Genomic DNA, 12,051 nt, shown 5'->3' on the forward strand with positions numbered 1-12,051 from the left:
AGGGGGTCTGGAGGCTCGGCCGCTCCTTCCGCAGACGTTGGCCAAACCTCTACCCTCCTTCCCACCAGAGGGTAGGCCCCGGTGAGACAGAGATGTTCCCGGAGCTCAGGGTCCAGCCAAGGCAGGCGGGGGCAGAGCAGAGGGAGAGCACACGGGTCCAGAGGCCCCCGGGCCCGGCTCTGCATCCCCGTACTCCACTGCCAGGTGTGGGCATCAGCTGTGCCCACACGTGGTGGGGGCTGTAGGGCAGTAACAAGAGGTCCGCGCCGCGTCCTGCACAGGCTGACATGCAGCGAAGGCCGGTCATTTGGTCGCTGTTGTCCACAGTGTTAATGCCGCAGTGCGAGATGAGGCCTGGCACGGTTTGCCCAGTTGGAGGTGACACTGCGGGGCCGACGCTGGGGTAGGGCCTTAAAAGCCGTCCCCATTGGCTCGTCTGAATCTCAGCCCCTCTACTGTCTCAGTGCCTGCTCTTTTCCATCGGGGCATTTTTGCTGTCTGTAATGTCACTTGTGGCCGCCCACCAGACTGTAGACTTCCCAAGGGCAGGACCTGGTTGGTTTTGCTCTCTGACGTCTCCCAGGGCCTGCGTGACACATGCTGAGTATGTTCGAGAGGCACATAATCTAGTGGTTAAGGGTACGGATTTGGGAACCAGACCTCTTTGGGTTCAAACCTCTGCTCTGCAACATACAAGCTGTGTGACCATGGGCAAGCCGCTGGCCTCTCTGTGCCCCTCAGCGTACCCATCCTCTGCCTTAGGGGCTGTGGTGAGGGCCGGCAGAGCTGCTGTGAAGTGCAGAGCCCCGTGTTTGCTGTGTGGTGACAGCCCGGCGAGTCAGTGTGGTGGGCCGGTGGGGGGTGGTCTCGTCATCACCTGTGAACCAGTGCCGGCCTGAAGGGGAGCCGCGCATCCCAGGCAGAAGCCCCAACGCCTGAAAGAACAAGGTCCGCAAAGGGAGGGAGAACAACACAGTGGGTCGGGGCTGAGCTCAGCCCCAGCTGTCCCTCTCAGCCCCTGAAAAGGTCCGGTTTTTGACCCTCAGGCAGTGGGGGGTCATGGATGACATTTAGACAGAGAAAAACACTGGTTGGATTTATGTTGGAAGAGGAGAGCGTGGAGGTGACGGTCCAGGTCTGGGTGGGAGACAGTGCCTGAGCCAGGGCCGTGGCCGTGATGATGGAGGCGTTGAGCAGCTGGAACCCTCAGCTGGAACCCCGGTGAGTGAACATGCAGGGTGGTGGGGAGAAGGCTCTAGGCTGTTGCCCTCGGGCTGACCTGGCAGGAGGTGGTCAGTGTGACTCACATCCACAGTGCTGACCACGGGTCCCCTGATCGCCGCAGAAATGGCTTCCTGCAAAGCAGGGCTTCCCCAGTGGCCAAGAGGGCAGGCTCGCCAGATACCCAGGGTGCCCTCGAGGGTGCGCGGGCTGACACCAGGGCCCCGGAGCTGGAGAGTGTCTGGTGGCCACTCTTTGCTGCTCTCGGTCCAAGTCACAGTCATGGGACTTAGCAGTGACCCGTCGCTGCCCTTTAGCTGACACCATACGTCCATTGTCTGGCTGAAGAGTCCCAACACCTGTGAGGGAGGCAGGCAGTCTTCTCCCGGTTTCACAGATGAGGAAACCGAGACTCCGAGGCTCGGATCCTTGCGCGTGGTCTCCGAGTTCAGAGGTGGGGCCACGCTCATCCCACTCCAAAGCTGTGCCACCGCCCAGCCCAGCTGTCCTGGCACCAGCCCCACGTGGAGAGGACAGAGCAGACAGAAAGACGCCCGGTGGACCCCATCCACCGCCCGCCAGCCCCCGACAACAGCAGGTGGTTTGCAGGGCCCAGCTTCCTCAGGAGCTGGGGACAAGGGCAGGGCCTCCGAAGGTACTGCCAAACAGCCCAGAGCTGGACAAGTCAGCGGGCTGTCTTTTAGAACTGGTAACCATTGTCAGTGTTTTTATCCCCCCTTCTTAAAATAGCCAGCTGAGTTACTTTTGTGGTTAAAACCAAAAATAGAACACACATCCCCAGATTCCTGTGGGTTTAAATTTCTGCCCTTAACGGAGCATGCCTGCCCCTTGGACCTGTTTATTAAGGAAGTCTTAGGCTTCTCCCAGATCTGAGGGGAGGGGTCTGGGTACACCTCTCTTCTGGAATTGATCAGATGGCTCTTGTCTCTCTTCTGCCTCTTCCTCCTCTTCCTCTCCACCCCCCCCCACACCTATTTAGACTGACTGAAGCTCCCCCCTTTCCCCCGACTCCCTCCAAAAAACTCCATCCTCTTAATGGCTCTGCCCACGACTGGCACTCAGGACTAAAGAACTTGGCACCTGTACTCAGGTTAGCATCAGACTCGCGCTCCAGGGGTCCTGATGCATCCACCTTGGTTCCTTGGGACGGCTTGCCTCTTACTCATAAATGTCCCAGCTGCCCCTTAGCAGCCCGCTTGCTGTTCCAAAATGATCATAATCCCTTCTGAAACCCCGCCCTTCTCTCCCGCAGGAGAAGGGAGGTGCCCATCGTTTTCAGCGGTCACTGGGAGAGGTCATAGGGGATCCAATGGTGGAACCACTGAGAGGGCTGCTAGTGGAGGAGGGGGCAGATGGCCTGAGGGGTCCAGGCGGATCATTCTGGAAAAGCAGAGCTCCCTGACTCCTGATGGGAGGCGGGGGCAGTGGCATCCACAGCCATCCTCCCTTTCCACCATGTGTGACCTCTCCAGGCCTCAGGTTCCTCATTAGACAAGGGCAATAGTGTATGCCTTATAGGTGTGAGGGTTGAATCACCTTCTTTACATAAACAGCTAACAGCTAACAAATGCTTGGTGTTACCTAGCGTCTAACTTGGGAAGTTAAAATATTCCCGTTGTGGAAGGGCCCAGCTGGGGGCAAGGGAGCCTTTGAAGGGGCATGGGAGGGACACAGTCACTTTCAAGCTCCAGAAGGTTCACTCTGGGTCAGCATGGAGGACGCATGGGGGCAGGGAAGCAGGAGGAGCCGGGGCGTGGCTGACGAGGGCGGGGCGTGGCCCAGCTGGGGCAGTGGCCGAGGGCAGGGCGGGAAGGGAAGGCTGGGATGGAGAGAGCCTCAGGGGCTGGAACTGGCAGGACTCAGGGGCCCCTTAGAGGTGGTCGGGAGTCAGGTTGGCGAATCCCCCAGGCCAGGAAGTCACTGAGACGTGGCTTCCGAAGGAGGAGCAGTTCTGCGTGGTTGACCAGCCACCATCCCCCAGACCCTCCAAAGTAGGGCCCAGCCCCCCGCTCAGGAGGCACTTGTCCAGCTCTCTTTGGTTCTTCTTATGTGGTTCAGTTTGTTTGTGAGTCCCAGGGGTGGGAGTGTGGCCCAAAGAAGCCACATCCAGGACATAGTTGTGGGATGAGCGAGTCCATCTTTCACCCATTTAAAGGGCAGCCTTTCTCATCCCCTCTCGCAGCCCTAACCCAGGAGCAAAGCAACGCACCCTGCTGCTGGGTCCATACGTGGATGCCTCAGCTGCCTGGCATGTGTCCTGGGCCACCCTGGCATCCATCCAGCCCGCAGGACCCAAGGGGGACCCAGGGTGGAACTGAAGTCAGGCCAGTTTCAAAACCAGGATCATGGAAGCCACCGTTGTAGGGAGCTGACTGTGCCAGCCCAGCCCAGGCTCTGCCCACAGGATGGGGCTGCCTGCGCAGCTGGAAGAGGGCCCTGCCCAGTCACACGGAGTCTGCCCCGTCTATCCTGACGGGCCTGGCTCGGAGTGCGGCTTCTCTGGGCACCACAGGGCAGGGACCGTGTCCATCTGTCCACACTGCATCCCCAGTGCCTAGAGCAGGCCTGCCACGTCAGTAGCTGTGCGACGGACGCGTCAGGGGCCTCACCCGAGAGCAGGGTGGTGAGAGACCCTCCCTTGCACCATCGCGTGGAATAAGAGCTCCGTGTGCCCGGTCCATCGGGGCTCCTGGGAGACGCCCACAGAGCTATGCCCGCGGGTGCACTCAGGCCGCGGGTGTGAGGGCTCTGAGCCTGGAGCCGGGCTCTGAAGCCGAAGACACAGCCGTGATGGGGGAACTTGGCTACTGCCCTAAACGCTGATCCAACCGATGGTTAAAAACTCGTGCGTGGGCCTGACAGACCCGCAGGAGTAACGTGCGGGGTGGAATCTTGCCTGACACAAGCAGAGTATGGAGTTGTCTCTGCACAGTCTGCTGGAACTTGGTCTTTTTCTTTTTTTTTTTTTTAACGTCTTTATTGGAGTATACTTGCTTTACAGTGTTGTGTTAGTTTCTGCTTTATAACAAAGTGAATCAGTTATGCATATACATATGTTCCCATATCTCTTCCCTCTTGCATCTCCCTCCCTCCCACCCTCCCTATCCCACCCCTCTAGGTGGTCACAAAGCACCGAGCTGATCTCCCTGTGCTATGCGGCTGCTTCCCGCTAGCCATTTATTTTACATTTGGTAGTGGCTATGTGTCCATGCCACTCTCTCACTTCATCCCAGCTTACCCTTCCCCCCTCTCCGTGTCCTCAAGTCCATTCTCTACGTCTGTGTCTTTATTCCAGTCCTGCCCCTAGGTTCATCAGAACCAATTTTTTTTTTTTTAGATTCCATATATATGTGTTAGCATATGGTATTTGTTTTTCTCTTTCTGACTTACTTCACTCTGTATGACAGACTCTAGGTCCATCCACCTCACTACAAGTAATTCAATTACCTTTCTTTATATGGCTGAGTAATATTCCATTGTATATATGTGCCACATCTTCTTTACCCATTCATCTGTTGATGGACACTTAGGTTGCTTCCGTGTCCTGGCTATTGTAAACAGTGCTGCAATGAACACTGTGGTACATGTCTCTTTCTGAATTAGGGTTTTCTCTGGGTATATGCCCAGTAGTGGGATTGCTGGGTCATATGGTAGTTCTATTTTTAGTTTTTTAAGGAACCTCCATACTGTTCTCCATAGTGGCTGTATGAATTTACATTCCCACCAACAGTGCAAGAGGGTTCCCTTTTCTCCGCACCGTCTCCAGCGTTTATTGTTTGTAGATATTTTGATGATGGCCATTCTGACTGGTGTGAGGTGATACCTCATTGTAGTTTTGATTTGCATTTCTCTAACGATTAGTGATGTTGAGCATCTCTTCATGTGTTTGTTGGCAATCTGTATATCTTCTTTGGAGAAATGTCTATTTAGGTCTTCTGCCCATTTTTGGATTGGGTTGTTTGTTTTTTTGATATTGAGCTGCATGAGCTGTTTGTATATTTTGGAGGTTAATCCTTTGTCAGTTGCTTCATTTGCAAATATTTTCTCCCATTCAGAGGGTTGTCTTTTCGTCTTGTTTATGGTTTCCTTTGCTGTGCAAAAGCTTTTACGTTTCATTAGGTCCCATTTGTTTATTTTTGTTTTTATTTCCATTCCTCTAGGAGGTGGGTCTAAAAGGACCTTGCTGTGATTTATGTCATAGAGTGTTCTGCCTATGTTTTCCTTTTTATAGTGTCTGGCCTTCCATTTAGGTCTTTAATCCATTTTGAGCTTATTTTTATGTATGGTGTTAGGGAGTGATCTAATCTCATACTTTTATATGTACCTGTCCAGTTTTCCCAGCACCACTTATTGGAGAGGCTGTTTTTTCTCCACTGTACATTCCTACCTCCTATATCAAAGATAAGGTGACCATATGTGCGTGGGTTTATCTCTGGGCTTTCTATCCTGTTCCATTGATCTATATTTCTGTTTTTGTGCCAGTACCATATTGTCTTGATTACTGTAGCTTTGTAGTATAGTCTGAAGTCAGGGAGCCTGATTCCTCCAGCTCCATTTTTCTTCCTCAAGATTGTTTTGGCTATTCGGGGTCTTTTGTGTTTCCATACAAATTGTGCAATTTTTTGTTCTAGTTCTGTGAAAAATGCCATTGGTGGTTTGATAGGGATTACATTGAATCTGTAGATTGCTTTGGGCAGTATAGTCATTTTCACAATGTTGATTCTTCCAATCCAAGAACATAGTATATCTCTCCATCTGTTTGCATCATCTTTAGTTTCTTTCATCAGTGTCTTATCGTTTTCTGCATACAGGTCTTTTGTCTCCTTAGGTAAGTTTATTCCTAGGTAGTTTATTCTTTTTGTTGCAATGGTAAATGGGAGTGTTTCCTTAATTTCTCTTTCAGATTTTTCATCATTAGTGTATAGGAATGCAGGAGATTTCTGTGCATTAATTTTGTATTCTGCTACGTTACCAAATTCATTGATTAGCTCTAGTAGCTTTCTGGTGGCATCTTTAGGATTCTCTATGTATAGTATGTCATCTGCAAACAGTGACAGTTTTACTTCTTCTTTTCCAATTTGGATACCTTTTATTTCTTTTTCTTCTCTGACTGCTGTGGCTAAAACTTCCAAAACTATGTTGAATAATAGTGGTGAGAGTGGGCAACTTTGTCTTGTTCCTGATCTTAGAGGAAATAGTTTCAGTTTTTCACCATTGAGGATGATGTTGGCTGTGGGTTTGTCATATATGGCCTTTATTATGTTGAGATAGTTCCCTCTATGCCTACTTTCTGGAGAGTTTTTATCATAAATGGGTGTTGACTTTTGTCATAGGTTTTTCTGCATCTATTGAGATTATCGTATGGTTTTTCTCCTTCAGTTTGTTAATGTGGTGTATCACATTGATTGATTTGCATATATTGAAGAATCCTTGCATTCCTGGGATAAACCCCACTTGATCATGGTGTATGATCCTTTTAATATGCTGTTGGATTCTGTTTGCTAGTATTTTGTTGAGGATTTTTGCACCTATGTTCATCAGTGATATTGGCCTGTAGTTTTCTTTTTTTGTGACATCTTTGTCTGGTTTTGGTCTCAGGGTGATGGTGGCCTCGTAGAATGAGTTTGGGAGTGTTCCTTCTCTGCTATATTTTGGAAGAGTTTGAGAACGAAGCTCTTCTCAAATGTTAGCTCTTTAATAAATGTTTGATAGAATTCCCCTGTGAAGCCATCTGGTCCTGGGCTTTTGTTTGTTGGAAGACTTTTAATCACAGTCTCAATTTCCATGCTTGTGATTGGTCTGTTTATATTTTCTATTTCTTCCTGGGTCAGTCTCGGAAGGTTGTGCTTTTCTAAGAATTTGTCCATTTCTTCCACGTTGTCCATTTTATTGGCATATAGTTGCCTGTAGTAATCTCTCATGATCCTTTGTATTTCTTCAGTGTCAGTTGTTATTTCTCCTTTTTCATTTCTAATTCTATTGATTTGAGTCTTCTCCCTTTTTTTCCTCTATGAGTCTGGCTAATGGTTTATCAATTTTGCTTATCTTCTCAAAGAACCGGCTTTTAGTTTTATTGATCTTTGCTATTGTTTCCTTCATTTCTTTTTCATTTATTTCTGCTCTGATCTTTATGATTTCTTTCCTTCTGCTAACTTTGGGTTTTTTTTGTTCTTCTTTCTCTAATTGCTCTAGGTGTAAGGTTAGGTTGTTTATTTGAGTTGTTTCTTGAGGTAGAACTGTAGTGCTGTAAATGTCTCTCTTAGAACTGATTTTGCTGCATCCCATAGGTTTTAGGTCGTCATGTTTTCATTGCCGTTTGTTTCTAAGTATTTTTTGATTTCCTCTTTGATTTCTTCAGTGATCTATTGGTTATTTAGTAGCATATTATTTAGCCTCCATGTGTTCGTATTTTTTACAGTTTTTTTCCTGTAATTGATATCTAGTCTCATAGCATTGTGGTCAGAAAAGGTACTTGATAAGATTTCAATTTTTTAAATTTACCAAGGCTTGATTTGTAACCCAAGGTATGATCTATCCTGGAGAATGTTGCATGAGCACTTGAGAAGAAAGTGTATTCTGTTGTTTTGCATGGAAACTCCTATAAATATCAGTTAAGTCCGTCTTGTTTAATGTATCATTTAAAGCTTGTGTTTCCTTATTTATTTTCATTTTGGATGAGCTGTCCATTGGTGAAAGTGGGGTGTTAAAGTCCCCTACTATTATTGTGTTCCTGTTGATTTCCCCTTTTATGGCTGTTAGTATTTGCCTTATATATTGAGGTGCTCCTATGTTGGGTGCATAAATATTTACAATTGTTATATCTTCTTCTTCGATTGATCCCTTGATCATTATGTAGTGTCCTTCTTTGTCTCTTGTAATAGTCTTTATTTTAAAGTCTATTTTGTCTGATATGAGAATCGCTACTCCAGCTTTCTTTTGATTTACATTTGCATGGAATATCTTTTTCCATCCCCTCACTTTCAGTCTGTATGTGTCTCTAGGTCTGAAGTGGGTCTCTCGTAGACAGCATATATATGGGTCTTGTTTTGTATCCATTCAGCCAGTCTGTGTGTTTTGATTGGAGCATTTAATCCATTTACGTTTGAGGTAATTGTCGATACGTATGTTCCTATTACCATTTTCTTAATTGTTTTGGCTTTGTCTTTATAGGTCTTTTCCTTCTCTGTGTTTCCTGCCTAGAGAAGTTCCTTTAGCATTTGTTGTAGAGCTGGTTTGGTGGTGCTGAATTCTCTTAGCTTTCACTTGTCTGTAAAGGTTTTAATTTCTCTGTCGAATCTGAATGAGATCCTTGCTGGGTAGAGTAATCTTGGTTGTAGGTTTTCCCTTTCATCACTTTAAGTATGTCCTGCCACTCCCTTCTGGCTTGCAGAGTTTCTGCTGAAAGATCAGCTGTTAACCTTATGGGGATTCCCTTGTATGTTGTTTTTCCCTTGATGCTTTTAATATTTTTTTCTTTGTTTTTAATTTTTGATAGTTTGATTAATATGGGTCTTGGTGTGTTTCTCCATGGATTTATCCTGTATGGGGCTCTCTGCGCTTCCTGGATTTGATTGACCATTTCCTTTCCCATGTTAGGGAAGTTTTTGACTATAGTCTCTTCAAATACTTTCTCAGACCCTTTCTTTTTCTCTTCTTCTTCTGGGACCCCTATAATTTGAATGTTGGTGTGTTTAATGTTGTCCCTGGGGTCTCTGAGACTGTCGTCAGTTCTTTTCATTCTTTTTTCTTTATTCTGCTCCCTGGCAGTTATTTCCACCATTTTACCTTCCAGCTCACTTATCCGTTCTTCTGTCTCAGTTATTCTGTCATTGATTCCTTCTAGAGTATTTTTAATTTCAGTAATTGTGGTGTTCATCACTGTTTGTTTGCTCTTTAGTTCTTCTAGATCCTTGTTAAACGTTTCTTGTATTTTCTCCATTCTGTTTCCGAGATTTTGGATCATCTTATGACTATCATTATTGTGAATTCTTTTTCAGGTAGGTTGCATATTTCATCTTCATTTATTTGGTCTTGTAGGTTTTTACCTTGCTCCTTCATCTGTAAAAATTTTTTTGTCGTTTCATTTTTTTTTTGTTTTTGATGGGTGGTGCTGTATTCCTGTCTTACTGGTTGTTTGGCCTGAGACGTCCAGCACTGGAGTTTGCAGGCAGTTAGATACAGCCGGGTCTTGGTGCTGAGATGAGGACCTCTGGGAGGCCTCACTCCGATTGATATTCCCTGGGGTCTGAGGTTCTCTGTTAGTCCAGCGGTTTGGACTCAGAGCTCCCACCACAGGAGCTCGGGCCCAACCTCTGGCCTGGGAACCAAGATCCCGCAATCCGGTCACTGGGGGTTCCTCCCGTCCCCTTAGGTGTCTGTGGTCCCCCACCAGTGCCTGGTAAGTGCCCTAGTTGGAAGAAGACACGGATTCTGTGTCCTCCTAGTACGCCATCTTGTGTCCAATGGAACTCGTTTTAAAGTCAGGTCTGCATGAGGATGGAATCTAGAAGATGGAGAGGGCAGGGAAAGTGGGTGATGTGAACGCAATGACAGCACTTCGGTTTTTGTTTTTTGATTTTTTTTTTGGCTGCATTGGGTCCTTGTTGCTGTGCCCGGGCTTTCTCTAGTTGCAGTGAGCGGGGGCTACTCTTCGTTGCAGTGCACGGGCTTCTCATTGCAGTGGCTTCTCTTGTTGCAGAGCAACAAGGCGCCCGGGCTTCAGGAGTTGTGGCTTGCGGGCTGTGGAGCACAGGCTCAATAGTCGTGGCGCACAGGCTTAGTTGCTCCGCGGCACGTGGGATCTTCCTGGACCAGGGCTCGAACCCGTGTCCCCTGCATTGGCAGACGGATTCTTAACCACTGCACCACCAGGGAAGCCCCAGCACTTTGATTTTAAAGAACGTTTTTGAACGTCCTATAGTATGTTCTGTTCCCATGTTCACTGTTCGCCCACCTCCTCTCACACTAGAGCACACGAAAGGCAGCCGGGCCCCAACACTGAGCAGATCTTACAGCAGAGGGCCACCGACTGTGGCCTCGACAGGCCTGCAGAGTCTCGTAGTGGCTCCTGGCCTGGAGACCTGACCCCAAGAACCAGAGACAGGATGGTTGCACAGCACTGTGAATGGACTAAATGCCACTGAACTGTTCACTTTAAAACGGTTAATTTTACGTTGTGTGACTTTCACCTCAATTGAAAAAAAATTAAAAAGACCCACCACCCACTGAGCACCTGTTTTGCACCAAGTACCATGCATATGCCTGGTTTGCATCATCAGACACCCCGGGGCGCTTCTACCCATCTACAGACAAGCTAGCTTGTAGAGGAAGACCACGGCCAGGCCTCCTGTTGGTAACAGAGTCGGGATTTAAAACCCTGTGTCCTTGGCTTTGGAGGTAAAGAATATCTCTGGGAGATTTGAGAGGAAACTGGGGGCCTCCAGGAAGAGGGAGCTGGGGGGAGGGGAGGCCGGTAGATTTACTCTCCATTCGATGCCTCTTTGGAGCTTTTGAACCATTTTGAGCCATGTGAATGGTTTCCAAGTCAAAAGATAATAAAAGGGTCAAGAGGGAATATTTATTTACAAAAATCTAAAACAAAACCCTGTATCTATATTGTCGTGTCAAAAACAAGCGCTCTGAGGCCAGGCCCCCTGAATCCCCGTCCCGCTCACCCATCTGGTAGACCCAGCCATGGCTCCCTCCCCGGCCTCGCATGGCTACTCTAACAATTAAGTGACGAAATGGGGCAATGAAGGTGACACTGTTTATATGGTGCCTGGCCCATCTCGGGTGCCCAGAAAGCATCCATTGTCCTCCCCACTCCCGCTGAATTTGTCCGTCTGGGAACCCCACACACCGGTGTGACCTGTGGTTTCTTGTCCTCAGAGAAAGCTACAGATGGCTCCCTGCAGAGCGAGAACTGGGCACTCAACATGGAGATCTGCGACATCATCAATGAGACCGAGGAAGGGTGAGGACCCCCGGGGAGAGGCGGGACGCCGGCGGGGTGGCCACAACAGCGCGCCTTAAACGTTTCGGAACCACGATCTAGTCTGACTGTCTCATCAAATGGATGAGAAGCCCAGAGATATAGGGTGTGCGGCCCACCCAGCAGCAGCAGTGCAGTCGACTGGCCCTTCCTAGGACGTCACCTGGACGGCATCTTCCTAGGACAAGGCCAGCTGGCAGCTCGTAGAATTAGGAGGAAGCCCCAAGCCCCATCTGCATGCCGTGGGCTAGACTGTGCAGCAGGGACCCCTAGCTTCCCCAGTGAGCAAGAACGGACTTTCGTTTCCTTAAGCTCTGAGGCCAGCAGGGAGGGTTGCTGCCACAGGGAGGGGAGTAAATGTGCAGTGGAACCAAGAGGCTGGTCAAGGTTAGCCTTGGCCGAGCATTTCTGGTGCTTGGGTCCCGGCATCCTGCTTGGGGTCAGGCAGCCCCGCCAGAGACGTGGTGTGGGGCAAGCACCGTGGTCCTGGCTCCTGGGCTCTGACCGGCATCACTGACCAGTGGTGTGACCTTGGGCAAATCACTTTACCTCTCTGGGTTTTTGTCTCAGAGACAGAGCTCTTCCATCCTTCCAGCAATCCGCCCAAGGCCCTGAGGGGAGCAGCGAGGAGATGGATGCAGGGTCACTGTCCTTCTCAGGAGAAACCAGGGAAGGGTTGGGAGGGGTGTTATGACCACAGCCAGCAAGAAGCGCCAGATGAGGCCTCTGTTCCAGAAAAACAGGCTCAGCAGTTGGAGCAGGTCTCAGTTCTCTCCCCATCTTTCACTGGGATGGTCCATTTGCCCTGCGAGGGTTCC

The 12,051-nt window shown here is 48.9% G+C and overlaps 1 protein-coding gene across 3 annotated transcripts in view; it reads left to right on the forward strand.

Annotated features, from left to right (window-relative positions):
* The window catches only part of TOM1 (target of myb1 membrane trafficking protein), a 46,118-nt gene that overhangs the window by 11,808 nt on the left and 22,259 nt on the right, over window positions 1-12,051 (forward strand). For all 3 annotated transcript variants that reach the window (XM_089921266.1, XM_022599822.3, XM_089921267.1), the window contains one exon: window positions 11,131-11,215. In XM_089921266.1, the coding sequence (XP_089777392.1) occupies window positions 11,131-11,215 (85 nt within the window). The remainder of the gene's footprint in view (window positions 1-11,130; window positions 11,216-12,051) is intronic.

The sequence above is a fragment of the Delphinapterus leucas genome, chromosome 11 (assembly GCF_059928025.1).
Source record: "Delphinapterus leucas isolate spDelLeu-1000000601 "Yukka" chromosome 11, BTC_Dleu_Yukka2, whole genome shotgun sequence".
Classification (NCBI taxonomy): Eukaryota; Metazoa; Chordata; class Mammalia; order Artiodactyla; family Monodontidae; genus Delphinapterus; species Delphinapterus leucas.